The sequence below is a fragment of the Enoplosus armatus genome, chromosome 23 (assembly GCF_043641665.1).
Source record: "Enoplosus armatus isolate fEnoArm2 chromosome 23, fEnoArm2.hap1, whole genome shotgun sequence".
NCBI classification, from domain to species: Eukaryota; Metazoa; Chordata; class Actinopteri; order Centrarchiformes; family Enoplosidae; genus Enoplosus; species Enoplosus armatus.
The window spans coordinates 8,213,157-8,240,718 of NC_092202.1; the positions used below are offsets into that span (position 1 = coordinate 8,213,157).

The 27,562-nt window shown below is 40.7% G+C and overlaps 3 protein-coding genes across 6 annotated transcripts in view; 2 read left to right on the forward strand and 1 right to left on the reverse strand.

Moving 5' to 3' along the window:
• LOC139305807 (zeta-sarcoglycan-like) overlaps positions 1-5,297 on the reverse strand; it is a 31,331-nt gene extending 26,034 nt beyond the window's left edge. For all 3 annotated transcript variants that reach the window (XM_070929756.1, XM_070929757.1, XM_070929755.1), the window contains exon 1: positions 5,259-5,297. In XM_070929756.1, the coding sequence (XP_070785857.1) occupies positions 5,259-5,297 (39 nt within the window). The remainder of the gene's footprint in view (positions 1-5,258) is intronic.
• Positions 5,298-7,344: 2,047 nt separating this feature from the next.
• Positions 7,345-9,486, forward strand: LOC139306058 (dynactin subunit 6-like). The gene is made up of 7 exons (XM_070930018.1): positions 7,345-7,379; positions 7,649-7,713; positions 7,816-7,921; positions 8,005-8,093; positions 8,432-8,479; positions 8,899-9,041; positions 9,157-9,486. The coding sequence occupies exons 1-7, from the start codon at positions 7,345-7,347 to the stop codon at positions 9,253-9,255; spliced, it is 585 nt and encodes a 194-aa protein (XP_070786119.1). The 3' UTR covers positions 9,256-9,486.
• Positions 9,487-18,359: 8,873 nt separating this feature from the next.
• The window catches only part of LOC139305684 (RNA-binding protein with multiple splicing-like), a 32,928-nt gene continuing 23,725 nt past the window's right edge, over positions 18,360-27,562 (forward strand). For both annotated transcript variants that reach the window (XM_070929606.1, XM_070929607.1), the window contains exon 1: positions 18,360-18,730. In XM_070929606.1, coding sequence (XP_070785707.1) covers positions 18,668-18,730 — 63 coding nt within the window. In that variant the 5' untranslated portion in view covers positions 18,360-18,667. The remainder of the gene's footprint in view (positions 18,731-27,562) is intronic.

Genomic DNA, 27,562 nt, shown 5'->3' on the forward strand with positions numbered 1-27,562 from the left:
GCAGAATGTTTTATTACGTCCAATTATGTCAAAGAAGTTCCTCATACTTCCAAGGCGCAACTATTCATTTATCATGCTAGTATAAAATGCTTCATTGCATGTAACACACATCTATAATTGACACACTTGTGCACAGTTTTCCCCAGAGGGACCCCAGAAGTGTAATGCATGCATAACTCAAGTCAGAACTCATGCCCACATGCTTTATTCACACTCAGCATGTCATTAGTATAAAACACTGATGGCAGGTATCATTAGATTGTATGTTTTCCTGACTGGCTCTCATTAAGTGTGGCGGAGCAAGCAAAGACTCTCAGAAGACTCAGCAAGCTAAAGAGGAACTAACTTAAAGACTGGCAGAAACCTACCTCGTCAGCTCAGATATAGCTGCACTTAACTTAGCTTACAGGAGGAGCGAGGCTATTTTAACAACAGGGACACAGAATCTCAGCCTGTGATGGCACTTATTGTTGCAATAAATCAATATCTCTTACAAGGGTGAGCAGTTGATTTTCGTGATTATGTGGTGTATCAGCTGGTAAAAGGCTGGAGCCAGAAATAGGCACACATCCTTCAGGCTGTCCAGGAATTCATAGTAACACCTGCATCTTCAGACATTTATAAAATGCAGAAGCCTTTACTTTGTGGCTGCATCTCACGATTCATTGATAATGAAAATAATTACTACTATCACACTGACCAGTCATGCTTTTTACATGTCTCTTATATGAAATTTCTGTGGCTTTGTAAATTTTACAAAGCCACCAAAATATAATGTCTGTGTCTGTGCTCTGAAGCCTGTACTTCCAAATCTTTCCCATCATTGACACCCTTCCTTGGAAGGGCGTGAATGACTGGACAATCTCTAGACCAGAACAATAATAACACAGGGTAACGCACTACAAACATGGCATCTAACAAGTCTCCCACAGCCTTTCCACTGCCTCACAACTTAATCCACTCTTTAAGTGACTGTTTCCTTGGATGAGCAGTTTAGGTCACGTTTGCCAGTGGTGGCAGATGTCTCGCAAATGGATGTTGCGACTTTGCAGCAAATACAAATGACCCACAGCGCTGGCCTAGAAATGTCAGTGATTCCAATTTAACCAGCGATACAGCTGAGGGAAAGGAGCATTATGAGAGGTGCTTACACAACAGCTGACAGTAAACTCTGTCACAGAATACTTAACTACCACAACTTTGCACAGCAATCAGTTAAACCACATACTGAGTTACTACAGATCACCTTTGAACTTCTTCACACTTCCACACATCCTTACTTTTAACTGGAATCTAAGAAACTCAAAACATTCAAATAACACCAAGAAAATAACAGTTTAAAACCAGCCTAGCCTACAGCCATGTCCATGCTGGACAGATTCAGTCTATTTTCAATCCACTGTTGCTAGGGGAAACTTCAGCACTTGTAATTTCTATGGCAACCCACTGTTCCCAACGCTAGTGGATCCTGTGATTTCTTTGCAAGAGTTTTAATGCATATATTACCCTGGTCGAGTCATGCCTCCTAAAGCTCAGTTATTCACAGAGCAAATGGAGGAGTGCATAGTGGCTGGCGTTTTGTCAATCTGTCATTTCAGCATGCCGGTCACAGCTGACTTTCACAAACACGCTGGACTGGACTGATCGAGACGTCCAACTGCAGCGGGTGCAGGAAACAACTTTTAAAAAACAAAATATTGATTGTCAAAAGCAAGCTGTGCCAGACACGTCACACTATGTTGAATCATCTTAAGAAGACAATTAACATTATATATGCAAAAGCGTATAAAAAGTGACTGTAAAATTAGTGTCCAGGTTGTGGGTCTGACCCTTCAAAACTGTACAGTATTTAAAATACCAGTTAGTAACTGTGATATATATTTCAGGTCATATTGTCCAGCCAAGTGGTTCCCAACCACAAGGAGTCATGAGACAAATCTAAGGGGTCATAAGATGATTAGTTGGGTAGGATATAAGAAAAAAACAATTTTACAACACAGAATTATGTTGCAGTTTAGCAATGTTGTGTCCTCATACATTCTGAAAAAAAATTAAGTGGTTTCAGGGGATCAGGTGGAGTCTAACACCATTTAATACGTCTTCACACAGTAATGTCTCAGACTTCCACTTTTTTACGCTGCCTTTCTTGAGCTGAAGTTCAATGCAAAATTCTACTTGTTTTAAGAACTAATCAGTAACTTAATAACATAAATTACAGATTTGTTCACACAACATGAGTTTTACTTATAGATGAAAAATTTGCATTTTGTGCGTTTAAAGACATTACTGATTCATAATCTGTATTTAACCTGTACAAATTGTCATATATCCTGTTCCATACTGTACATACAGTTAAGGACTTTTCAAGAAGGAATGAAGCTGCTTGAAAGCAAAGTATTATAGTAGGATAAGTATTTGGTTCATCCAACACTTATGATTCAAAGTTTTAGTGTTTTGCATTCCCGTGGCTGAAAACAACAAATTAATTCTGTGAATATGAATGTGTGCACATTTAGAAGTCTGGGACTAAGAATAATTCAACTCTCAAACTTCCAATCACAAAAGACATTTTTTCTTTCCACTCAGACAACCAAGATGAGAATGATTTTTTTCTCCAGTCCAAAAACTATTCCACCAAACCTCAACCAAAAATCACCATCTCCACCTATGGTGCAATTATCAAGATATATTCTAGTATGCTCGAGACAAATGTCAGATTATCACAAACAGATGGGTCTGAAATCTACTCAAAGCTACAGATGGTTTACCACCTACAATCCTGATTACATGTAGTTCCTATTAATAGAAACTGAACACCTACACAGTAACTTGCTTCTCTAAGGTACAATAAGCTATAAAAACAGCTTTCTCTGTAGATCATGCGCCGGAAAAGCCCTCATGGATTTGTTGCATGACCATATTTATCTCTGTATATGCTACTTCATCAATTCCTTTCAAGTTTTTGCTGAGATCTGTGTCACTTTCCTTTTTGCAATGGGGGGGGGGGGGGGGGGGGGTCCTCAGAGCTTTGACTACAGCTGGATCCAACCAAAGCCAGCAATTACCCAGCAGTCCCTTCCCACTGCCAGCACGCCTCATCTTCACCAATTAGCGTAGAGGATGATATTCCACATGCTGTTTTGATCTAACAGTGACATGCTGCAGAGGCAGCAAAATGCAGCTGAGAAGCCCCTAATGAAAGAAAATGAGACGTTATTAATGCCTGATAATGTTAATCAGCAAATGGGAGAGCGCTCTCTCACTCAGCAGTGCCACAGGGCTGCCTCAGCTGGAGGTAAGAAAACATTTGAGATGCACTAATTACTGTAAAGCTTGCACTCATCCATCCTGCATATGAGCGCTGCACAATCGCTGAGGCAGCAACAGGGAAAAGGGATGGACACAATCATGCTACAAGTCCGACACACAGTACTAAAGCACCTATTTATTTAGCTTCTGTGGGCTTTGTGACTGGGCTTTCTGTCAAAGAGACTGTAACTGGGAAAGCCAATTACACTTCTCAAATGTGAAACTCAATGCATCGATGTAACCATTTCACATTTTGTTGATGTGACAATCAAGCATGTGGGTGAGGGTGCTGCTGTCAATAGTCGCTCCGCTTTGATGGGAAATCCAATTTTTGTGGCTCCATCATCTCTGGTGGAGATACAATAGCGGTGGAGCTTGTCAATGGCTTCATCTTTTGCTGCGTGGTTGCCCTTTATGGATGGATGGCAGTGCACTTCCTTCAACTGAAAGCAACAAGGTAACCCTGCTGTACGTACGAGACCGGAGGGGATCAAAGATCTCCAATAAGACCGGCACAACGAAAGGTCGCAGCTGTTCCATCAGAGCACGCGAGACAACGAGACTGAACATCACAGACTGTTTGAAGAGGGGTTTTCAGAGAGAATTTCCTCTTGCTGTTACACGCAGCTCTGCTTTTGATGACACACAAAAAATATTTGCACTTGGCAACACAAAAAGTATGCCACAAACCATGTCGGCATGCTGCACCTCTGACCTTTGCATCCTTTATTAATGCAGAGAGCTGTTTTCTTTTTGTTAAGACTCAAATGTTTGCAGCTCTGTCAGTTCCTTCCTCGGTGTTGATGATGGCTCTGGCAGGAGGAGAGAAGACGACAAACTGCTGATGTAAACAGACAGACACTTCTCCACAGTACACTAGCTTTCCTTGCTAATCCCTAGCAAATCCTTGGAGAGCCAACGGGGCCATTTTGGACAGCACCCCATAGGCGTCATTTGCATTCATCAGGCAAACGCACATGGGGAAGAGCCAGACTGAACGCAGCATTATCTGAAAAAATAATAACGTCACAAAGCATCCTAAACAAAGCCTGTTTTAATTACGCTTTTAAATCACCTTCCTGGGAAAAAAAAGCACACAGGTTACATCAAACATGACAAATTAGCTGAAACTTGCAGACTTGTCACTAAGTGGGAAGTGCTGGATCAGCTCAGAGCCAGTGTGAGCAGGAGTGATTTCTTGACTGATAAGCGTGACCCAACCACTAAGCCCAGAGCTGTGTGTGTGTGTGTGTGTGTGTGTGCAGGGCCCAATGGATGGACTTGAGTGCACAGCCAAACAGTAGGTCTGCTGTGTGGGTCTCTGACACAGAGCTGTTTTTTTTTTTTTTTTTTGCACTGCAGCATGGTCCACGGAGACAAGATGCACATACTGTACCCAGAGGTTACTGCCTCCCCCTGCTAGACTGGAATGATAATGAGAAACCATGCAGGCAGAATATTCATAGGCTGTCACATTACTGTGATTCTTCAAGTGGAGATAATGCATAGAATATGAGGTATAGTGCAAGAGGGAGATATGTAAAGAGCTCCAGGCTTCCCGAGGTGTTTGAGCGCTGGTTAGTGGTTATTAAGCATCATGTTCCTGCCTGGAGAGAGACGCAACCACTGCAAGACTAAAACTGTGAGCAGACAGTTTAAATTCATCTTTAATTTGCTGCGATTTTTAATAGAACAATTGAAGTGCACCTGTTGCAGAGAGGACTCACGAGAAACTTGAGTTTGGACAGCTGAATAAAACACAACCCAATACATAGATAAATCATTCCTAACTTGCCTAGATGTGGAGTTTTAACTAATCCTGTAACGGAAGGTTTAATATAACTCACTTCCCTGTTGCATAGTGTGATTTTCGCGTCAAACTCTTACCCGAAAAACTAGTTATTATTTAATTATATCAAACATGCACTTTGCCACCATTGTTCGCTTACCTTCAGCGTCTCTATGTCGAGAGTAGCCGACTGCTCCATGTTACAGTCTCATTTGTCACAGTTACATATTTCCACAAAGTTGAAACAAGCTAAACTCACGAGATTCAGCCCCGCTGCGCGAGCTGGCCGCACTTCTTCACTCCCGTTCAGAAAAAAAGAAGACATATATCCAATGTTTGAGGCACGTGAGAGTGGTTTCTTATCTACATAATAGTGCTTTCAGGATATTTTTATGCCGTATTGTGGACCGGAACTAGTGTTGTGTTAGTGTGCCGTCTAATTAAGAGACGCGGGTGCAGGTGCTCCGCTCCGCTGCTCACTTCTCGTCCGAGGAGCCGGAGAGATGAGTCGCTCTCCCTCAAAACTCCACCACCGTCAAGTCAGACAGAGTGGAGAAGGACGTTTCCGGTATTGAATTTCGAAATAAAGGTCATGAAGCCGCGCATACACATGTAGCTCTACGATGCTATTATTTCTCGGATGTTATAAAAAGTGGTGGAATGTAATTGAATACATTTACTCAAGTACTTGTACTTGTACTTGACTATTTCCATTTAATGCTACTTACTATTTCTACCCCACTGCATTTCAGGGGCAAATATCTTACTTTTAACTCCACTACATTTATTTGACAGCTTCAGCCACTTGCACATTTAGATTATTGATACACAATATAATAAACTAATAGATAATTATATGTTATGGGTTAAGCTACCCAGCAGTATATAAAGTAATTAAAATTAGCCCCACCTTAACCAGCTGCAACATTAAAGTGATGTACACATGAATGTATCACTAATTATAATCCAGTGATAATAGTAATATAGTAATATACCAGTAATATAATATATATGACAGTGAGTGATCCAATTTCACAAGGTCAGGTATCCTGGAATGAGACTTTATGAGAATGATTTAAAAAAATCTTATTTTTATTTGTCCAGCCAGTTAAACAGAATGAATAAATACATTTAATTACAAGACTGTACCCAAAATGTCAACACACATTCGAGGCTGTATAATAAGTGGTAGGCTAATGGGATTTGTTTTGTCATACACAGCAAATTGTATATTTTATTCTAAAAACAGGGCATTGTTAAATTTCCTGTTTTATCATAGTGAAGTTTGGTTGACTTGACACAATTCAAATCATTCTTTGCAGTCAACGTATTGGTTAAAATAACTATGTAAAACAATATTATGCGACCAGAATGAGCAGCAACAGAGGTGACTCTTCACATCAGAAGAAAATTCTCTCTGACTGATTCTTATTGACTTGGCGTTTGGATGCCATGTACAGGTTCATTTGACCATCATTAAACGAAAAAAAAAACAATCTGCTTACTAAATGTTGAGCTACTACTACTAGAAATGTACAGGTCTGTGGAGGAATATTAAAGCGGTATGATTTTCCTCCAAAAGCACATACAGTAAATGTAACAGGCTCATTCTACAACTCTGTCTGTTCCAAGTCATGGGTAGTTGATGCACCCTGCAGGACACATGGCGACACTGCAATAAGAGTAGAAGGTGTATCATATCAATGTACCAGGTGATTGTAGGTCCTTTACCCATCGACTTAAACTCATGTTACAGTACGGTGCTATGTCTTTTACCTTGACACACAATCCAGTCTGTTCCTCTTATACACAGTATAGTCAACGCTTGTTTACTTAACTTTATCTATTTATTTAAATTATTTGTTTATGTGTGGCAGGTAAATGTATATTAACAGAAGACATTTTTTTGTAGTGAAAAAGAATATACATGGACGAATATAGTTTTAAAGAAATAATTTATTTGTATCTATATTTTCATAATTTGTCAAAATGAATATATATAATCCCTGTAACTAGATGAAATGTACGTTTATTTATGAATATCAAGTATTTGTATCTAGATGAAAAATAAACTAGACAGGTTTTCTTTTCAACAGATCTGTTCATCGCAGTATCCTTAAAAATACAGCGGAGGGCAGCAAAGGCTCAGGCTGGCTTTTTCCAGACAAAGGCAATCAACCCCTGAGCTCCAACTCTGAACCAGGATTAATAGTCAATTATCGATACAGTTAGTCATCATCGCAAGGATGTCAGACGCCAAGCAAATCATGGCACAAAAAAGGTAGATAACTGCATTTGATTAGCATTAAACTTTTATATTGTGAGATCGTATTTGAACAATTTTAGCTCTCAGCTCTGTCGTTTCATCTTTTCATAATCCTGCTAAATCACTGATGGCGACACCCATATTTATAGGTCGGCTAAACAGTAATTACATACACACTGTAATTGCCGGCATTGTAACGGCCTGTATTCTGCCTGTGATGTAGCTTGCAGTGCATCATTGATTTGAATATGTTCTTATTATATGATCTCTGTGTGCTCTTGCAGTGCTAAAATTGCTGCTGGAGCTGTTGTGTGTGTTGAGAGTGAAATAAGAGGAGATGTGACCATTGGTAAGAATTTGCTTTTAACATTTCGCATCATCAACAATACATTTTTATTGTCCAGCTGCTGTATGCTCCAACAAGATAAGACATTTTCTTTCATTTTTATAGGTGCTAGAACAGTTGTCCACCCCAAAGCACGGATCATAGCAGAGGCAGGGCCTATTATCATTGGAGAGGGGAATCTAATAGAGGAGCAGGCACTTATTATCAACAGGTAGAGTGTGTATTACAACATAATATCCCTATTTGATCATTACAGTTTCACCTTATCGTATCTATGTGTTTTTCCCCCTGTAGTTATCCAGAGAATATCATGCCAGACACAGAGGGAGTTGAGCCAAAAACTATGACAATTGGGACCAATAATGTTTTTGAAGTTGGATGTGGTATCCTTTACATGCAAATAACAATATATAGGCAGCATATTGCAGATATATCTGAGTTTATCTTAGCCAATAAGTAAGAAGAAATGTATCTACAGGAATACCAAAGATGTGTTTGTGGTCTTTTAGAAACAGTGTTGCCAATATATAGTTTGTCCACCAGAGAGCACTGACGAGTTTATTTGAGCTGTACAAAGTCCCACTCTGTGAATATATGATCCTATTGTGAAAAAATATTGTGTTTATAAAAAAATTAATATCTGTCAGGTTATAGTTTTCAGTGACTAAAATTTTCAAAAATATTAATTAATAGGTTTAAATCCTTAATAGTTCTGCTTCAGTCTCTCAAGCTTTGAAAATTGGAGACAACAATGTGATTGAGTCTAAAGGTAAGTAGCTACTGTAATCACTTACTGTATTACTATCAGGAGTGTGAAAGATGGATACAATCTTTTATTATGGTATTTGTCATTTTATATCTCAGTATTGATATATATCATGATGTACTAGATCAAATTGAGAAACAGTTTATTTATGAAATAACCAGTCAGGAATGCTTGTTATTGGCTAATATGGAACATTTAATACCCTAATGAAGGTACATCATCACCTCATTGATTTGCAGCATTGCACACTATCATCTAAATTACCCAGAGATATTAAAGGGATGGATACCACAGTGTAAACAGTATAGCAAAGTTGATCAATATATATCATCTCACAGTGAATATCATCATATTCCCCAACCCTGATTTCCGTATCTCTATAGTGTATTTAAAATACATCTTTTTGCTTTATTAAATCCCAGCTGATCTTGGGAGAAACGTGATCCTGACCAGTGGATGCATCATCGGTGCGTGCTGCCAAGTCAACACGTGTGAGGTCGTGCCGGAGAACACGGTCGTGTACGGTTCAAACTGCATCAGGCGTGTGCAGAGCGAAAAGCCACAGGTCAGTCCCCGCCGATGCTCGCCTGCTACGCCTGTGTGAGTCACGGAAGTTTTGTGTAAGCTTGTGTGTGCAGAATTTGTGTAACCAGGGGTGGATTTTTTTTTATTTCTTGCAGCCTCAGACTCTGCAGCTCGACTTCCTCATGAAGATTCTGCCCAACTATCACCACCTGAAGAAGACAGTGAAAGGAAACAACACACCTGTGAGAAACTGAGATGGCGCTGGATCCTCGTGCAACCAAAAGCATCCACACACACAGACATAAGACACTGACGCATCTCCCTCAACTCTAACTTGTCTTACACTTTAGTGCTGTTTGCTGTCTAGTAAAATACCTCTGGCTCTGACAATGGCCATCACACAGTCTACATTTCTTCCTGCATGTGAGGAATGCCATCATTCTTCAACACGTGACTTTTGCTTTCAGATCAATATCAAGACTATTTATGATATATTTTGAAAATTTCTTGTCCCTTTTTTATGTTAATCTATTTTACTCATGTATATTTATAATTGTTCCAAGATACACAAATATTGCAATACAGATTCTAATAATTAAGCCAAGTGTTGGTGATTTTTTATTTCCTATATTTTTTGACCACAAGGAGGGACTATTGAGCAACTGTTTGTACACCCTCTGTACTCTGTAGGCTTTGTTTCATCAGGTGAAAATAGAAAATATCCACTTCAAATAGTATTTATTAATAACACAACTAAAAATATCCATATTATCACGTTTTTTGGTGCTAAAATAGTCATAAAATCAGGTTTATGAGCCAAAAATAGTCACTGCAAATGACGACGTGTATTGGTGACTGTAAGTGTAAGCTGATTTACCACTTAAAAAGTGTAATTACTGAGCAGAGACGATGCCTAAAAAGATTACTTTGGGTGTAGTAGTCCCCATCTTGGATTCGCTGGGTTGCCAGTCCTGCGCCCTCCCACCAGGGGTTGCCAAATTGGTGCCGCGGGTACAGTGGGAATTCCACACAATGCCTGGTTTATTGTAATTGACACGGGTGTGGTTGCAACTTGCATTTCTACTGCAGAATGGGCCTGAATAATCCCTGGTGCCCCCCAAACCTCTCCTCATGTCTGAGCCCCTTGGGTGGTGCTCCCATCTGTGCCCCAGCCTCCCGGATTTGGGTGTGGATAGATCACATCACTCCCTGAAACACCTGACATAAAAAGTTAAGATGTCACATTTAACGGTTGTTTCCTTTAAACTCTTGTAGCTGTAAAACAAGCTCAAGGACGCTGCTCCTGCTCTTTAAAGGGGTTTGTTTTGTGCTCTGTGGGCCGGGCACTGCACAGTACAGCAGCTCCCTGTAGGAGGCCCACAGCTGGTGTCACACACTGCCAATACTCATTTGAACATGTCACGGTGGAGTCCCACGAGGAGTCCACATCAACCAGGGGCTAATTATTTCAGCAGTGGAGTGCAGCCAGGGCCACGTCTAGGCTCCTTTCCGTTCTCACTTCTTCTGTTTTTTCCCCTCGCTACCATCATTCTTATTTTGGGGTGTTGCCAAAGCGTCAGTTTACTTTAATATGACAAGGAAGACAGATGCTGGGCACAGTTGCACGGATGTGCAGAGTGACAAGGACCTCATGGGGGGGAGGGGGACTAATCTGCGGTGGGTTTTTAGAGAGGCAAAATGGCTATGATGATAGCAAGTCATGGCAGGAATTTGAGAGGAAGTTCAAATGTTGTTCTATATTTGGAAGCAGTTATTTATACCTCTCCCTTACTGTACTGTTGTGAAACTGAATTATGCAGCTTCCACTCTTTTGTTAAAGCAGACTTTTGTACATCACAGTGGTATGTGCTTTTCTTTTCATAGGATTATCTCAAGTCAATATTTGGCTTTTGCTTCAATATGCAGCATTCTCTGAAGAGTCAATAATATCTTATCATAAACAAAGAGGGAAGAGAGATTCTAGTTTGTAATCCAGCACTGGGTACTGAGGAGGTTGCTGTACAAATGTGAGTGAAACACAAGTAAACTCACATTTCTCCACCATTTAGAAACATATAAAAGTATGACTATATAAAAAAAGGACAAAAATAATCAGTTATTACTCTTCGATGCATTGCTGTGGTCTGTGTTTTCAGCAGCACATACAGTTCAGGTCTTGGTGTAGTCCACTGCAGTCAGTCATGGTCAAACAGGCCACCAGTTGGTTTGAGAGGATAAAGGCTTTCTGACAGCTGACCTTTGCATCCTGGTCCACTCCACCTTTGAAAAGTGAAATGTGACCTATAGGCCGCAGTGATTTCCATTGCAATCCCACAGAAATAATGAATTTAATCACAACAGGGGCCCTGAAACACTGGATGTCATGCCTTTTTAGCCACGCCAGCGGCAATACTATGTGAATGGCAATGCTGGTCGGTTGGTCAGTCCACCACTTTGGTCCTGACTGAAATATCTCAACAACTGTTAAATGGATTACCATCAAAACTGATACATCCTTAATCCCCAGAGGATGAATCTTAATGACTTTGGGGATCCTCTGACTTTTCCTCTAGCGCCACCACAAGGTTCATGTTTGTGGCAATGTGTGAAATATCTCAACAACAATTGGGTGGATTGCTATGACATTTTACACAAACATTCAAGCCCCCTTCTGATTAATTGCAATAGCTTTGGTGATCTCTTAACTCGAATTCTAACATTCTAACCTAAGATGGTGAACATGGTTAACATTATACCTGCTATACATCAGCATGTTAACATTGTCATTGTGACATTGTGAGCAAGGTAGCATGCAGATGTTTGCCTCACAAAGCCAATAGCATGGCTGTAAACTCTTAGTCTTGCATTTCCTGCATTCATGCATTTTATTTTATGAACATATATGGTACCTGCAGTAAATTCATATGCAGTTTAACAAACCAAAACAGTGCATAAAACAGTACACCATACATACATATGCATGGCTGGCATGGATGCAGTATGCAGAGATATATTTGCAAGTGCATATAGATACACAGATTTACATGCTGTATGCCAACTACAGTATATCTTTCTTTTCTTTTACTGTAAAACAACATATAAAACAAATAACATGACATACAACATAAAATGGTGACTTCACAAAAACTTGAGAAGAGAAAATGAGAAAAGTTACGAATCAGAATTCAATTGACAATAGAAGATTGAAATTCACTGTAAGTAAAGGTCAATACTCAGAGTTCTGCAGCTCAAAGCAAACTGCAGAGAGCAAATTAACTTTTTTTTTTACACACTCACATGTTCAATAAAGATTAAAGGTGGTGGGAAAGACAAAGACCTCAGGGGCTGGGTTTTATTTTAACCTTTTATTGGTTCCACTGCACAACAAAAGAGAAGATATAACTTTACGTACTTCCCTTTGACCGGCTTTCAGACATTTTAGGACCACTCAACAGCATTCAAAGGGAACATTATAGTCCATTGCATAGACCTGTGTCAACATTTGGGAATTCAAGCCTAGGAGACATACTTAGCGTGCTCTCTACTCAACCCTTCCTCTGCCCACTGAACCATGAAAGCTTATAGTACAGTCTAATGACACGGGCTTGTGCCTCTTTCTTGTGTTTCTGTACCTTGACACAACTGCAGATCTCTCCATATATGAGAAGACAGAAAGGTGGTTTTATGAGTCGAGCTCTTGTTTTTGTTCAGAGCAGGTTTCCTTCTCATGGCTTGTTAGATTTAACACACGGGTGCACCTCATGACCCCGGCTGTGCCCTTGAGGATAAATGGACGTTCTACCTCACTACTCAGTAATGCAACCTAGTAGTTAATCACAAGAGCACTTGCATTCTCTTCCTCTGAGCCACTCCAACAAAGGAAATATGATGAAGAACAACGGCAACTCTTGATAAAGATGAATTTACTCAAACCAACATTTTTTCCAGACACCTGCCTCATCATCTGTCTTTATGGCCTTCTTGAAATATTAACCTAACCTTTTTCACTTTTGCTTTTCCACTTTTCCAGAGAACAAAGACACCCCAAACAAAAAGACAGTAAAGTGTGTAAGGCGACACGTTCTTGAGGGACTATTTCCTGGCAGAGGCTTGCATTTCTTCCTGTGGGTGTTTGGTGATTGACAGTAAGCAGATCATAACAGAATGTGTGCACCGATATAAAGACTCTCAACTCAGGCACAATGTCTTAGGGATGAAACCAGGAAACTTTACTAACTAAACTAAATTAAGGCTTCTATGCTAACAGTGTGGCTTTAGGGATGGCAATGTCTGTCTGTCGGCCCACCACTTTGGTCCAGACTGAAATTTCTCAACAACTATTGGATGGACTGAATGACAACCGTGGTCCCAAGAGAATGAAGCCTACTGACTTTGGTAATCCCCTGACTTTTCTTCTAGCACCACCATGAGGTTGACATTTGTGGTTTTGAGTGAAATGTCACAAAACTGTTGGATAAATTACCATGACATTCATGTCCTCCTCAGGATGAATTGTACCAACTTTTGTGGGTGCTTGATTTTCCATTTAGCCCCATCATCAGGTCAAAAATGTAATTTTCCAAACTTTGGTTTATGACCAAATACCTATAAAACTAATGACACTCCCAATAACCTCAGCTGTACTCTGTGTTCAGTGGTAATTAGCAAATGTTAGCATGCTAACACTCTAAACTAAGATAGTGAACATGGTAAACATTATACTTGCTAAACATTAACATACTAGCATTGTCCTTGTAAGAATGTTAGCATGCTAGTGTTAGCACCGCTGAATATAAGTACAGCCTCACAGAGTTGCTAGCTTGGCTGTAGAGTCTTAGTCGTGTTAAGATGTAGAATTTATTGCAGCAAATGTGATCTCTGAAAAAAAAACGCCCACGTGAGAGGTTTGTGTCAGAACCACAAAACAAAAAGTCGGGCAGCGCAAACTAGAGGGCTGGCAGCGTAACTGCAAAGAGCAAAAGTCTGATCAGTGAGAAAGAAGCAGAGGAAACTAAACAAAAATACATCTTATCAAAAAGACCAATAGCACGATTTGTATGTTTTGCTTTACACAAATCTGATTCAATAAGAAAAGAAAACAACCTAGACATTTAACAACAAACAAAGAATTACTGGTCATTTAATGAAATTTCTATGTCACACAGAAGTTGAGTAAAAAGAGCTCTGGTTGCGAAGAAGCCACTGAAAAAGCCTGAGCAAACTAAAACAAAGCACGAAAAAGCCTCTCATGGCCAATTAGTGTGGGTCAATCTGACCACAAATTGCCCATTGGTGATCTTAGAGGAAGATCAAAGGGCACTAAGCAAAAGGGAGGAACACTGCGCAACAGTAAGTCAAAGGAATGGAATGGCCTGGCTCTAAGCCCAATGAGAGCCACTTACCCCACATCACTCAATAGGGTGAAGTGTGTTGCTCTGCCAAACCTAGAGTTGCTGTCAGGTCTACAGGCAGGCCTGCTTGTTTTTACAGATGACCTTGAGATAGATTGCAACATTGTTCTCCCTCTCGTTTTTTTCCTTTTGGTTGTTTTGGAGGAAGTTAGTAACTATGAAGCGCAGGGATGATGAGTTTGATACTGAGGAATGCAAAGAAAGAGTGAAAGGAGGAAGAGAAAAGACAACACATCATCTTTGAGTCATCTGACTGCCGACTGTGCGGATTGCAAGAACTGCAGGGGTCCTCCCTCAGGGATCCACCACTGGTCAATACATTGGCATTGTGTCATGATAGATTCTTGTTTTGGTGCTCATATCAAGCTGGCCTTTTAGCTATGAGTCAGTGATCCTGAAGATGATATCGGATAATCTGATTTATATCTCAATCTTCAATTCTGCCTTTGTTTCAGCAGAGGTTCTTGCAATATGGATGAAATGTTTGTTATCTAGGCAACAAAAGGTCTCTGGTTCTTGAAGCAATCGTTTGACATTTTGGGAAATATGCTTATTACATTACATCTGTAACATAAGGCTAAATGTGGGACTACAACTAGCAGCCAGTTAGCTTAGCATAGCTTAGCATAAAGACAAAACAGTGGGAAACAGCTAGCCTGGCTCTGTCCGTAAGAAAGAAATCCACATAACAGCACCTCTGCTTTTACAGAGAGTGTTGCATTATGGGTTGATAATGCCTTAATGTTGCTAGGCTAGGCTAGCAAGTTCTTTGTCTGTTTATAGTCTGACTCTAACTGGTGTCACAGATGATAAGGAACTAAAAAAGACAGACAAAACAATTCTGACTTCTAATAAGAGTCTGACAGGAGAGCATGAATTTCCCAGCGATCTACGTGTTTACTAGCTTCAGAAAGTCTTTTCCAAAAACAGCTGTTGGAAAAGGTGGAGTCCTCTAATTACCAGGGTCATCTTACAGTACATTTGGGCCAATACGGTTATATAACGTGTTAATTAGTAGGTGTTAGAGGTGCTAATAACTTATCTTCATGCTAAGCTAACCAAAGCGGCTGTTGGCTGTAGCTTCATATTTAGCGCACAAACATGACATTGGTATCAATCTTCTCACTTAACTCTCTGCAAGAAAGCAAAGAGGCGTATTTCCTCAAACTATTCCTCTCTATTATGTGAAATTAACAAGCACGCTCTCTTTTGTCTCCCTGTCAACTCAAACTAAAATAACAAGGCTTCCTCAACCGGTTTAGCCCACATTTTCTTAAACTAGCCGTCTCTTGATAACCCAAAGATATCTTCATGTAAGGCTGGACCATGTCAAAGCTTGCTGACATGTTACCCAGGACACCGTGACCAGACTGTCTCCTAGCTGTCCCCCCCCCCCCCCCCCCCCGTGTGTGTGTTTTTGTGGGGAGGGGGGGCACCCTCCCTCTCTGAGCATCAGACCACACAGCTCAGCCCTGAGACCTGTCAAACACAGCTGGGACATCTCCCCCTCTAACCCCCCCCCGACTCCTATCCTCTCCTCCTCCTTCCTACCTCTCCTCCCCCTCCACGCTCCCCAGACTCCAGCAGGAAGCTTTGATACAGGGGTGTTGAGCAGCAAGGGGAACATTTCCATTTTTATCTGCTTCGAAGACTCCAAGACCCTCCTCCCTCTCTTCCTCATCCCGAACTGCTTCTCATCAGCATAAAAGAATCTGCCATTTCCCTTCTTCATTGTGTATGCTTCAGATGCAGTGTAATTGATATAGACATGATCTGGGAGGGGAAAGAGCAGAAATCTCTAAGACCGATCCACGATGACTGCTTTTCCTTCTTTTGTTGCTTTTGAGGTGCGAGTTCAGCAAAAATGACTCGCTCTGTTTTCTGCACTGGCTGTCATAAAATGCGAGCTTCTGTCCTGTGCAATAAATGTCACGTAACATATAGTCAAAGTCTCCACTACCGAGCTACTGTCAGCTCTTGAACTTTTCATCGCGAAATACAAAGTGAGGCAGTTGCTCAAAATAAATGTTTTGAAATGGGGGAGCGTTCAAGGCTGCCTTGTCACCTGATCGCTGCTTTTAAGGCTGTTTTGCACCCTGCACTGTAGACAATAATAGGTGTGCCAGCAAACTTTTTAGTGTTTACTCATCTCCTCTGTTGTTGAGACATCACTTCCATAGCTCCAGGGCCTGGGTGCTTCCCCACTCAAAGGTCATAAATCAAATAGTCTTGGGTTGAGCTCACAGTTGATTAGTGTTATCATATTCAAATCTTGAGCACTTTACAGGTGTTGTCTCCTGTGCCTCTTTCTGTACATGCACAACCTGCCACAACCATTGTAAACCCAGACAGAAATAGGCTGTATCTCAGTGACGTCTGAGGAGAAATATTTGCCTGAAACCACAAAACTACTCAGCGGCCTTGAAATGATAAACCGAGCCACATGAAATTTATTAAACAGTCAGGTTGATAATTGTCTACTGCACTGTGCGTCTTTACAGATGATGGATTATGCTGAGTGTCACATTTCAAGGGGTTGAGACAAGGAAAGAAAGAGAAAACTCCTGAGTGTGCAGGGTAACAAGACATCTTGTGATGCCAGATTTATGACGGAAACTGGTGGTATGTAACGCAGCTTGGTTAAAGGTTAAACAGTCAACAGGTTAAGGTATAGGGAAAAAAATGACCCTTCTAATACATGTACAGGTGAGTAAAACAATTTTATTTCTTCTATGATTTGACAAATTTATCAGGCTCAGATGAACGCAATTTAAATATAATTTAGACTAATCTTTAACGAAAGGCAGTGTTTTAATCTCACAATATCTTTTATATATTTCTTCTATGCGTTCCATGTATGAAAACAAGAATCCCAAGCAAAGGGAAGAGATGCTTTGTATCAGGTTAGGATACGAGACACACACAGTATAAAATACAACAAATAAATACATTTGAGATGCTACTGCCTGTTTTAGCAGCAAAAAAGTGCAAAAAGCATGCAGCAACACAGGGTCACAAATGATAAAACAACAAACAAAATGTATGTAAGATCATTATGAACTAACAGCTGGCTCAGGACCATAAATAAAATAGATACTAAGGTCATGCTCTCTGTATTTTGTCTGGGAATTTGGGAAGTTTTAGCAATCTCGGAGGCAGTTTAAGTTCAACAATTTTAAAAATAATAATTGGCTGATTCCAATATTTTTAGACTTTAGATATTTAACGTCAAACTAAGTGTAAAGTGACATCATGTGAAAGAAAGTGCTCCTGCACAGACAGGTTTTTTAGAAATGCAATGTTTTGGCCATGGATTGCCTATTCCAGGTTCAGTCAAGACCAGAACTCATAAACTTTATATATATATATATAAAGGATTAGATTCAATAAATCTAAATGTTTTCAACTTTTGAATTAAACAACATTTAGACATGAATTCAGAAAATATAATTGAACAGTTGAGTAGATGAAACATTAAAATCCACTTAGTAATAGGGGATAGAAGAAGTTCTACTTTGGTGTCTGATCAGACTTGTTTGTGTCTATGGTGGACTTGGGGGACTCAGTATTTCTAAAATCCTGACTTGTACATATATACATTATAAGTAGCCTTTGTAATGGAATATGAAAGCAGCCAAATGGAGATAAAACAAATAACCGTGTGAGCCACATTAGACGCCACAGTGTCATAATATTGCAGGAATGTTGCAGCGACTAAAATAACATTCAGCTGGTCCAAAAGGCGATCGCTGGTTGCCAAAGATTTTTCCACTGTCGCTCTCGCAGCACTTGATAAAACTTGTTAAAGCCCAGCAGACGGTGCATCCCACCCTTTACCCCACCCTAAACCCCTCCCTCCATCCCTCCCTCACGCGGAGATGAGGAGAGAAGTTTGCCTGCGGCGCAGACCACTGAACATTTACTGTATTTCATTTGGGGAACAGCAACAAGAGCCTCCGGAGAAGCTTTCCAGGGAATGCTGAGGAATATCTGACTGACACAGAAACACCACTCACAGCCGACTTCTCCCTCTTTTTGTTAAAAAAAATCCTTACTTATCATTGATGTCGCCAAACTAGCGGGAAGCTCGGGTCAGTAGGACAGCGGCCGCACGCGGACTGTTTGTCTGTCGGTGAGGCGCTTTTTAAAAATTTGGGTCCTGGAGACGAAGAACGGAGCGAGACTGAAACGAAAGGCGACCAAAGAAGACGAAGAAGAGAGTCCAAGTGAACGTGATAAAAGAGTCCGACTCAGAATGAATAACAACAAAATCGAGAAAGAAAACGAGCAGAGTGAATTCACCAACCACGAAGAGGAGGTATGTGTCCGCTCGCGAGCACCTACAGTCACCTGGTCTCGCTGCTTTTGTAGCAATTTGAATTTGAGTATCTCGGTCCGTGACCCGTGACCACATCTTAGTAAAGCGACGCATGCTAGAGCCGCACCGCCAGTAGCGTGCTCTCAGCCACCACTGCCTACTCTGTTACCTTCAGTGCCGCTGTAATATTCTCATGATGTTCCTGTAGCTGTTGTCTCCTGTGGCATTTTAACCCAGTTTTTTGTTGTAAAAGTTGAAAGTCTTGCTGTTATATTGTCAGACCTACTTCATGTTGCACTCGTGCCATTTATTAGTGGCGGCAGTATGTCATTCTTTCACGAAATAGTGCACCTGCCATCTATTTTTCCCCTTAATTTTTAATTTCTTTAATATATTATCTCTCTCCCTCTTCATTTTTGTAACCTACCTCATACTGTAGCCATGTCCTTTTTTCTTTTTAAACACTTAACAGTAATTTACAACAAATACTGAACAGGCAGGACCTGATAATTGACAAATCACTAACAAGTAGTTTCTGAGTAACTCTGAAGCCAGCACTGTGTTGTAGATAATGATTAGTTACCCGACAACAGACTGAAGTGTTGTTAGTTTTGGCTTACTTTACCACGAAGCCAGACTTCACACAACGCTGGAAAGCCGTAGTAAAAGGGATTCTGAGCCAGGGGGTGAATTAGTTTTCAAACAATTGCTGCTGCAACATGTAGGCAATAACTCTTTGTAACACTGTGTTACAGTCAAGCAAGAGCAGCCTCTTATGTGCATCTTAATGCACAAGAATTATATTGTTTATCTAAAAAAATGCAAAGTAATCCATTTAGTTTCTGGGGAAAATGTATTTTCTCTCTAACGTGCTGGTTAATAGCCCAGTTTCTTCCTCTTCTCCTCTGTGAACATTGCACAATTTGGACTCATAACATCTATTTCTCTGTAAATAAGTTTTGTAGTGGTGCTCTTTGCATGGGGTGATTTTCTTTGGCAATTCAAACGACCGGCTTGTTATTCCAGAGCTCCACACATCCGCAGCCAAGTGATGTAAGAAAGGTATATCAGATTATATCAGATATTTCTCTTGGAGCAATTTGATTAAGGCTCAGGGTACTGCTCGTCACTTTGTAACTGAATAGCCAAACATACCCGGCCTGATGTAATACCATATTTGGTCCACTGTTGAGGTTACTGTGGATGCAGGGAGTTGCTGTAGCACCACACAGATGAGGTAAAGAGAGAAGAACTGATTCTTGGCAACCTAAGAGAGAGTTTTGGTTTTAAGCCTCATTCACCTTGTGACCTTTTGTCCTCACAGCACAGTACTGCAGTAGTAGTACTTCAGAGCCTGTATATGCACCAGCACATGACTGGAGGCCTCAAGTTCTCAGAGCAAAAGGTGTAGTCTTCAAATGTCTAGTTTTGCCTGTTCGACAGTATAAAATGCAGAGATATTATATATAGATATAGAGGAAAAGCAGCAAATCCTAACATTTCAGATGCCAGAACCAGAGACTGTTTTTTTTAGCATTTGTTGCTGAATAAATGACTTAAATGATTAATAGTTATTGAAAGTTTTCTGTTGATCGATTAATCGACAAACGGTCCCAGCATTACGTGTCCCAACATCTTTGCTTCAACGGGAAGAGGGATGGTTCCCTATCATCCTACACAAAAAAAGAGGACAAAATATTACATGAAAACTGTTTGATTAATTTCTAATTATCAGCTCATACATCTGACAGCTTTGTTTTAGAGCTAAAATGATTAATTGATAAGTCAATCGACAGGAAATTACATTTCAACTCTCAAATGTTTTATATTTGACTAACATGAACATTTATGGGCGGTTGTCGGACAAAATAAGCAATCTGAAGGCGTCATCTTGGGCTTTGGGAAACTGCGATGAGCATTTTCATATTTTCTGACATTTGATAGACCAAACAATTTATAGACTAATCTTTAAAATAATTGACAATAATCAGTTGGGAATGATCGAGAATGATCATAAGTTGCCTCTCGACTTTATTTGATAAATAAATCTCTAAACTAGCACCCCACTAAGATAAGTTTGAAATTCTGTGACGTCCGTGAGCAGGAGCGGGACTAGATGAGTCGTCTCTTGCGTTGTGTAAAAGGCAGACAGAGACACAGAGACAATAATGGCCACAGGAATCTAATGGTTGTGGAAATGTTTGGACGCCATCCAGACTTAAATTTACTAGGGTGAATTAACGTAAGGTTAGACAGCACCATTTCATCTCTTGTGTAATGATGTGTGTTGTATGCAGGGGAGCATCAAGCTTTGGGGAGACTGTAAAACACGCATATTCACACTCACACACATACGCACTCATGGAAAGGTGCAATGACGCACACACTTTTGCAGGCAGGTGCGTGTATTCACACAAAAACACACATGAGACTAAGAATAATGTGACTAATTCCTGGGTATGACTTGCACTTTTTCCACATGTTTAATGAACATTAGAGCTTAGCCTCTAGTAGAGATGAATATAAGTACAATGCAAACTGCTTTCTTGATGATCAAGTGACTAATTTGACAACTTTTAAAGCTTTCCCATCTCCTGTACAGAAACATTCACAACATTAACAAAAGCACTAAAAAACACTAAAGAAACCATAAAGTATGAGCGTATGAAAGCCAAAGTTTAACAAGCTGGCTGGTATGACTCTCACATGCTGAACAACAGCGGTCCCCCCCCCCTTCACAGTGTAGTATGCAACTCAATGGATCACTGATTCGCACCGGTAAAGCAGCGTAGCAAGCTTGGCTTCTCATGCTTGCTTCATTGCTCAACCTCACACGCCATCATCACTGTACACCAAAGCTTGACGATGCTTAATGTTTATCTTGTGTGGACCAGTGCTCGCCAAACATGGTGCTGTTGCAGGCGAGGTATGCAGGTTTCAGCCCCCGGCCCTCCCGGCAGCATCTAATCTTGTGAGCTGGTTTGATAAGCTTTATTATCAGGTGCTCTGGATGCTTTCGCATACTGTGGCACTCAACGGCCACTGATGCTGTCGAGGTGACACGCCGTCTCTTAACGCGGCGAATGTCAAAGATAGGTTCGGACCAGCGGTGGTTTCCACGCCTTGTAAGGACAAGAGACCTGGAGGAGTAGATTTGACTTCCTAAAACGTGAAGATGGTTTCAACAGAAGAATTGCATGTTTTTCTAAATGTTTTGCTAATCCTTAACTGTGAAGAGAGTGAAGTGTATTCATAATGACGGAGGTGGGGAGACAAATTCCAAACATGTTTGTGTCATCGGGGGGGAAACTGACCGAGTGCATGCAGGGAAAGAACCCAGTTCACCAAAAGTTAATCATCACAAGCTTTCATTTACTTACATTAGAGCCGAAATTATTAGTTGATTAATCTATAGATAATGAATGAGTCGATTAGTGGTTGGAAAAAAACTTGGCAATTATGATGGGCATTTTTCTCTATTATATAGAGTGAACAAACAACCAAGCACAGAATCAGCAGGTTAATCGTTAATGACAATATTCATACATTTCTGCCCAAATCTAATATAAATCAGTAATTTGAGTTATCTATCAAGCAAAGGGTGCAAAGATTTGTACCTTTTAAAGGTTCTGAAATGTAAGGATTTGCTGCTTTTCTCTGGTTTTATATAATTATAAATTGAATATCTTTGGGTTTGGGACTGAGGGTCAGACAAAACAAGCAATAGGAAGACATCACCTTAGGCTCTGGGACATTGAGATGGCCAGTTTTTCACTATTTTCTTACATTTTACAGACCTAATAATGCTTTCAGTTGACTGAAAGAAACAACAGACCGTTTTAATCGGTACTGAAAATAATAATTTGTTTATTTCAGATTATTTTCAGGCCTATTTTGTGTTAATGGATAGTACACAGTGAAGAGAGGGAATAATGGTAGATAGAACGAGAGGTGAAGACATGCAGTACAGGTTGTTAGTACATGGAATGCATCGTAGCGACCAAGTCACCCGACTAAGCTTGACCTTTAACCCCCTTGCTGTCAATTTGCCTCAAGCTAACCTGTGTTTATTTAAGCGGAGACCTGCCCAGCCTCCTCAGCGTTGGAGGTCCGTCGTCAAACCGCACCTGATCTTTGACAAATGAGTGAACACAGAGTATTTGATTGGTTCCTCTGCAGGATGAAATGAGGTTTTGACTTGAGATCATACTCATAATCATATTCATAGCAAAACTGTCTTTCCTGGAAGAAACAGTCGAACACAGCAGGAGTTTGAACCTCGTAAAACATCTGTTGATTCAAGTTCCTGGCTGACCATAAACATGTAAGTGGATCTTTACAAGCGCCCAAAGAGAAACAGAATATCACTCAAGCAGAGTTCAGCAAATGCGGCGTATCTCCCTGGGGTGTAATTGGATTGTGCTTGGCCTGCTTTGGGTATCCACCAGGTCCTCTTCAAATAGCAGGTCATGTGGCCAGCGTGACCTTTTCCATGAAGAGATGTAGGTGGGGAGCTGTGCTGCTGGAGAAGCAGGACGAAGCGGAGGGAGGCCACGCCGGCCTGTAGCAGCGCTGGTGTGTGGTCCGTACTTGTGCATGTATCTATGAAAAGGGCACGCAGATATATTAACGCTCTGTGACATGAAACGCTATCAGAGGGGAGCTTAGAGGGTAAAGTGGCCATGATAGGGCAAAAGGGAAAGCATACAACGAATCTCACGGATTGTTGAAGACAATATACGCAGAGATTTACTGTAGATTATGACTATAAAGTACTCTCAAAATCACATAGTAAAAAAACACAGGCATACCATGAAATATGTACGTTAATATACACAATACAAAATCCCCTACACAGGCTCGCACAAACCGTAAAACCCTGCTCCATCTATCCGTCTGATAGGTAGGAGTTTATTTATAAAAGCGCAGGGGGAATTGTCATCTTATCTTAGCCATTTGTCAGCTGTGCGACAAGAGGTATTTGAAAAGACAACAACAAGGCTTAGCGTCAGGAACGGCTGGCAAAAGGATCCTGCTAGACTGATGTGAGAAGAAAAGAAGAAAAAAAAGTCAGAGATACAGAATTATACTAGATATTTAAATACATGTCTGCAGCTATATATAAAACTATTAAAACTGACCACGAGTGAGAAGTCTCTTATATGGTGCTGCTTTCCTTAAAAGGCCTTAGTTGTCAGCTTGGCTTTGTAATTAATGATACACAAGTGAGGGAAGTGTGAGCTTGTGCCTAGACAGCGTCAGCCATCTTGTCTTGCTTTGTCATACTGTATTTATGTGCTTGTTCTGTCACCTCCACTTAATATTGCTTACTCATAAGCTATAATTATCTCCCTTACATTAAACAGTATCACTGAACCCTCCTTCATGCTGTTTTTTTATATTCAGCCCACTTCTTCAGTCAGTTATTCTTTAATTCATCTAATTTCTTTCCTATAAACCCCTCCGTCCATCCTCCCCTTCTGTCCTACACTTTTATCTCCCTTCCCCACTGTTTCCTTCCCTCCTTCCTTTCGTCTGTCCCACCCTTTTTCTCCCCTCTCTTTATCTTGTTCTCTTGCAGTTTCCTCCCTCCCTCCACCCTGGTAATGTTTATAATTTGCCACTCTTCTCCTCTTTTTCATCCTGCTCTCTCTTTCTCTCTCTTGCCCATTTCAGTCCCAGTAGACAAACTCCTTATCCCTTATCGCCCCATACATTGAAAGCATGACCCTGAGATCTCTGAGCAGGAGGGCCGTTTTTGGTCATGGGAATAGCCCTAATGACAGAGCAAACCAGGCAGAACGGTAACGAGGAGAAAACCTGTCTGTCTGACTGTCCGACTCGACAGCCTTTTGGCTGGCTGGTGAGAGTTAGCCATCCAAGGTCAAACTGCTCAAGATTAGCTCGAAAAGGCGGGACCAAAATTCAGTGGATAGGCCTCAATGGATTAGTCCCTTAAATGCTCTAACTGGGCATAATGTCCTGTTATGTTGTAGGCTGTAATGTTATACTTTTCCAGGAAAAGAAGATTAGCTTTCTCTCTTGTCAATCCATGTCACAGAGAGTAAAGAGTCCCTATTGTAAGAATTCTGATTTTTTTCCATTATCTTATAATATGATTGGTTTAGAGCGAAAGTAGATTCATTTATTTGTTGATAGACAGAAAACTATTCTGCAGCCATTCACTACTAACTCATAATTTCAGCCATTTTCACGTCCTGAAAATCCACTATATTTAGTGCTGAAAGTCAGACCATTTGCTGGTCCCAGCTTTGCAAATGTGAGTGTTTGCTGATTTTTCTCTATTTTACATTATTGTAAATTGACGACATTTGGGATTTGGAACTTTGGTTGGACAATTAAGCAATTTGAGAACTTGTGTTGCCCATTTTTTGACAATTCATTGATTGAAACATGAATCCATATATAAAAAAAAACTATTTACAGCCCTAAATATGTCACTGATAAACTCAAAGGAACAGCTGTACCATCACATGAAGGGAACGTATTAGCAGTCGGCTTACATTTCTTCATGGAGACACAGAGGATGACTGAGTATCTAGTGTTGTTTTTGTCTCCACTTGCACCGGACACTTTAACCCTCTGCCCACCCAACCTCAAAACCAAACAGTTTAAGGTGTCCACTTGGGCAGGCGGCAACAAAGGCAGTCTAGGAAAGGCTGAGGCGGACTTGGCCGATTAGTTCACGTTAATGAGTGCCTTGGAATGTTAAGTCCATTCATCGAGACTCAACAGATATGAGAGAGGAAGAAGCGAGCAAACTACTATGAAAGATTTTGATGAACTCTAAGCTGACAGCCAAGGAGTCAAACTGATGTGCAGCTGACAATCTGTGAATGAGTCACTCTTCTCTTCCACACATGTCATCTAAATGACACCTTAAAGCCCTTTTTGTTGAGGTCAAAAATGGTAGATAAGGAAGAAAGAGCGAATATGTGTCATTAAGACACGAGAGTATTCTTTTCCAGGGTTAGATTTAAAACTGTCATGGAGAGAGGAGGAAAAGAGCAAGAGAAGGAAAAACGCAGTACTTGCTTTTCCTAGGTCATTTGTTTTAAATGTCTTTTAAAGGTTAACCTGTTGGAACATTTACAGGCCCTTACTAAGCGGTAATTGTTGGTCGAAAGCACTTGTGGAGAAAGAGAGAGAGAGAGAGAAACAAAGAAACTCTCCTCCTGGAGCTCAGTCGTGACGTTTGGAGTGTGTTCAACCTCACAGTTGACCCCCTTGACCCACACAATAACTCGTGCCTAACCTGTTGACCTCTGACCCCAAATGTGAAACTTGACCTGCTGAACCCTGGCGATTAACAGACAAACGGAGTCATCCATTTATGGTCGTTTGACACCTCTCGGGCCTGCAGTCTCTCACTCTTCACATTCTCCGACACAGAAGATGAAGGGGGAAAAAAAACTTGTGAGGATGATGGAGAGCGATGCCAACACAGAGCAGTGACAACTCAGATAGCGAAGGAGTGTGGGAGTCTGTCAGTTAGACTGTTTTTAATAACGCAGCGCTCAACTGATGCAAGAAAACTCAACTTGCCCTGAGCTCACACAGGCTTATGGGCCGGCTTTGATTCTTGCTCGGTCACAGCAAAACCAAGACTTGTGTGTGGATTTGAAAGCAACTAGTGTGGGTGTGCAGAGAAAGATTTCTTCTGATTCTTCCTTTTTGATTTCATATGCAGGTAATCGCGGTGTTGTGCACATGCATGCTACAATAGGCCACTGTATCCTCTCTCTCAAGGCTTCAAGGTTAGAACTGTGTCCTGCCACATCTGGCTCGAAGGACCTCTATCTATTAACTTGGCTGTTAAACACACACATACACACACACAGGGAGGGAGAGTGAAACACATAGTAATCATCTCACATCGCACCAAGGTCGTGTCCCTCATTTCAGCCAGAACAAACGGTCAAAAAAGCACTCAATTAAAGTCAGAGCAAATATCTGAGAAAGTCACACAGAGTATAATGAGGCATTTCAGGCAATAGGTGTAACAAATTTTATAAGTCTACAACGCAAGCTGAATAGAAATGACACATGAATAACTTGCTAGGTCTGTTAATTAGACAAATCAGGCAGCTTTTATAATGGCTGACAAATTGCCTTCTCTGCTGGAGAAAATTCGAGATACTTTAATGCAGGTTTTGATTGGTGCTCCAGGCGGTTATTGTTCCCAGCTATCAAGCACTTGTGGTGTCAGTTTTGGCTTTGTTAATTAAAGCTTCATGATAGTTGATAGTGGAGAGGCTGTTTGGTGGAAGGTTGGTCTCTTGGTTTCAGGGCCTAAGTAAGCTTTTTTCCTATACACGACATTTCATTATTGAAGCCAGAAAAAAACATAATTCTGTAGCTGATATTTTTAGTACCAGATGTTTTAGCTTAATACTAAATGTATCATCCTTTGTGATTTTACTCCTTCATCTGGCTCATTTAAAGCATCATTTTGATTTATTACAACTTGGATCTTGTTTTTCTGGGTTTAGACTTCGTTTGCAAGAAACGCAAGCAGTCAGAAGAACAGGTTTGAACCCTTGGCTTGTTTACTACCTGTATGATAGTCCGGATGATTGAGTTTTTTCTCTGGTAGAATATCGTCGTCCCCAGCAGTGATTGATTATTCAATTAGTTTGATTGGCAGAGAATAATTCAACTACTATTTTGGTAATCAATTAATCGTTCCAGTAATTGTCAAGCAATACTGCCAACAATTGTTCACTTCTCCAGCCTTAGGGTGGCACCGGCAAACCTTCAAGGTGCAATGATAGAGTATCAATAAGGTGATGACCTCATCTGGGGCCTGTG

What these genes read in the sequence shown, in the direction of transcription:
- LOC139306058 (XM_070930018.1), top strand. Translation starts at nt 7,345, where the DNA reads ATGTCAGACGCCAAGCAAATCATGGCACAAAAAAG. An exon ending in CAAATCATGGCACAAAAAAG is followed by an intron (nt 7,380 to 7,648) that starts GTAGATAACTGC and finishes GTGCTCTTGCAG; the next exon opens with TGCTAAAATTGCTGCTGGAG. An exon ending in CAATGTGATTGAGTCTAAAG is followed by an intron (nt 8,480 to 8,898) that starts GTAAGTAGCTAC and finishes ATTAAATCCCAG; the next exon opens with CTGATCTTGGGAGAAACGTG.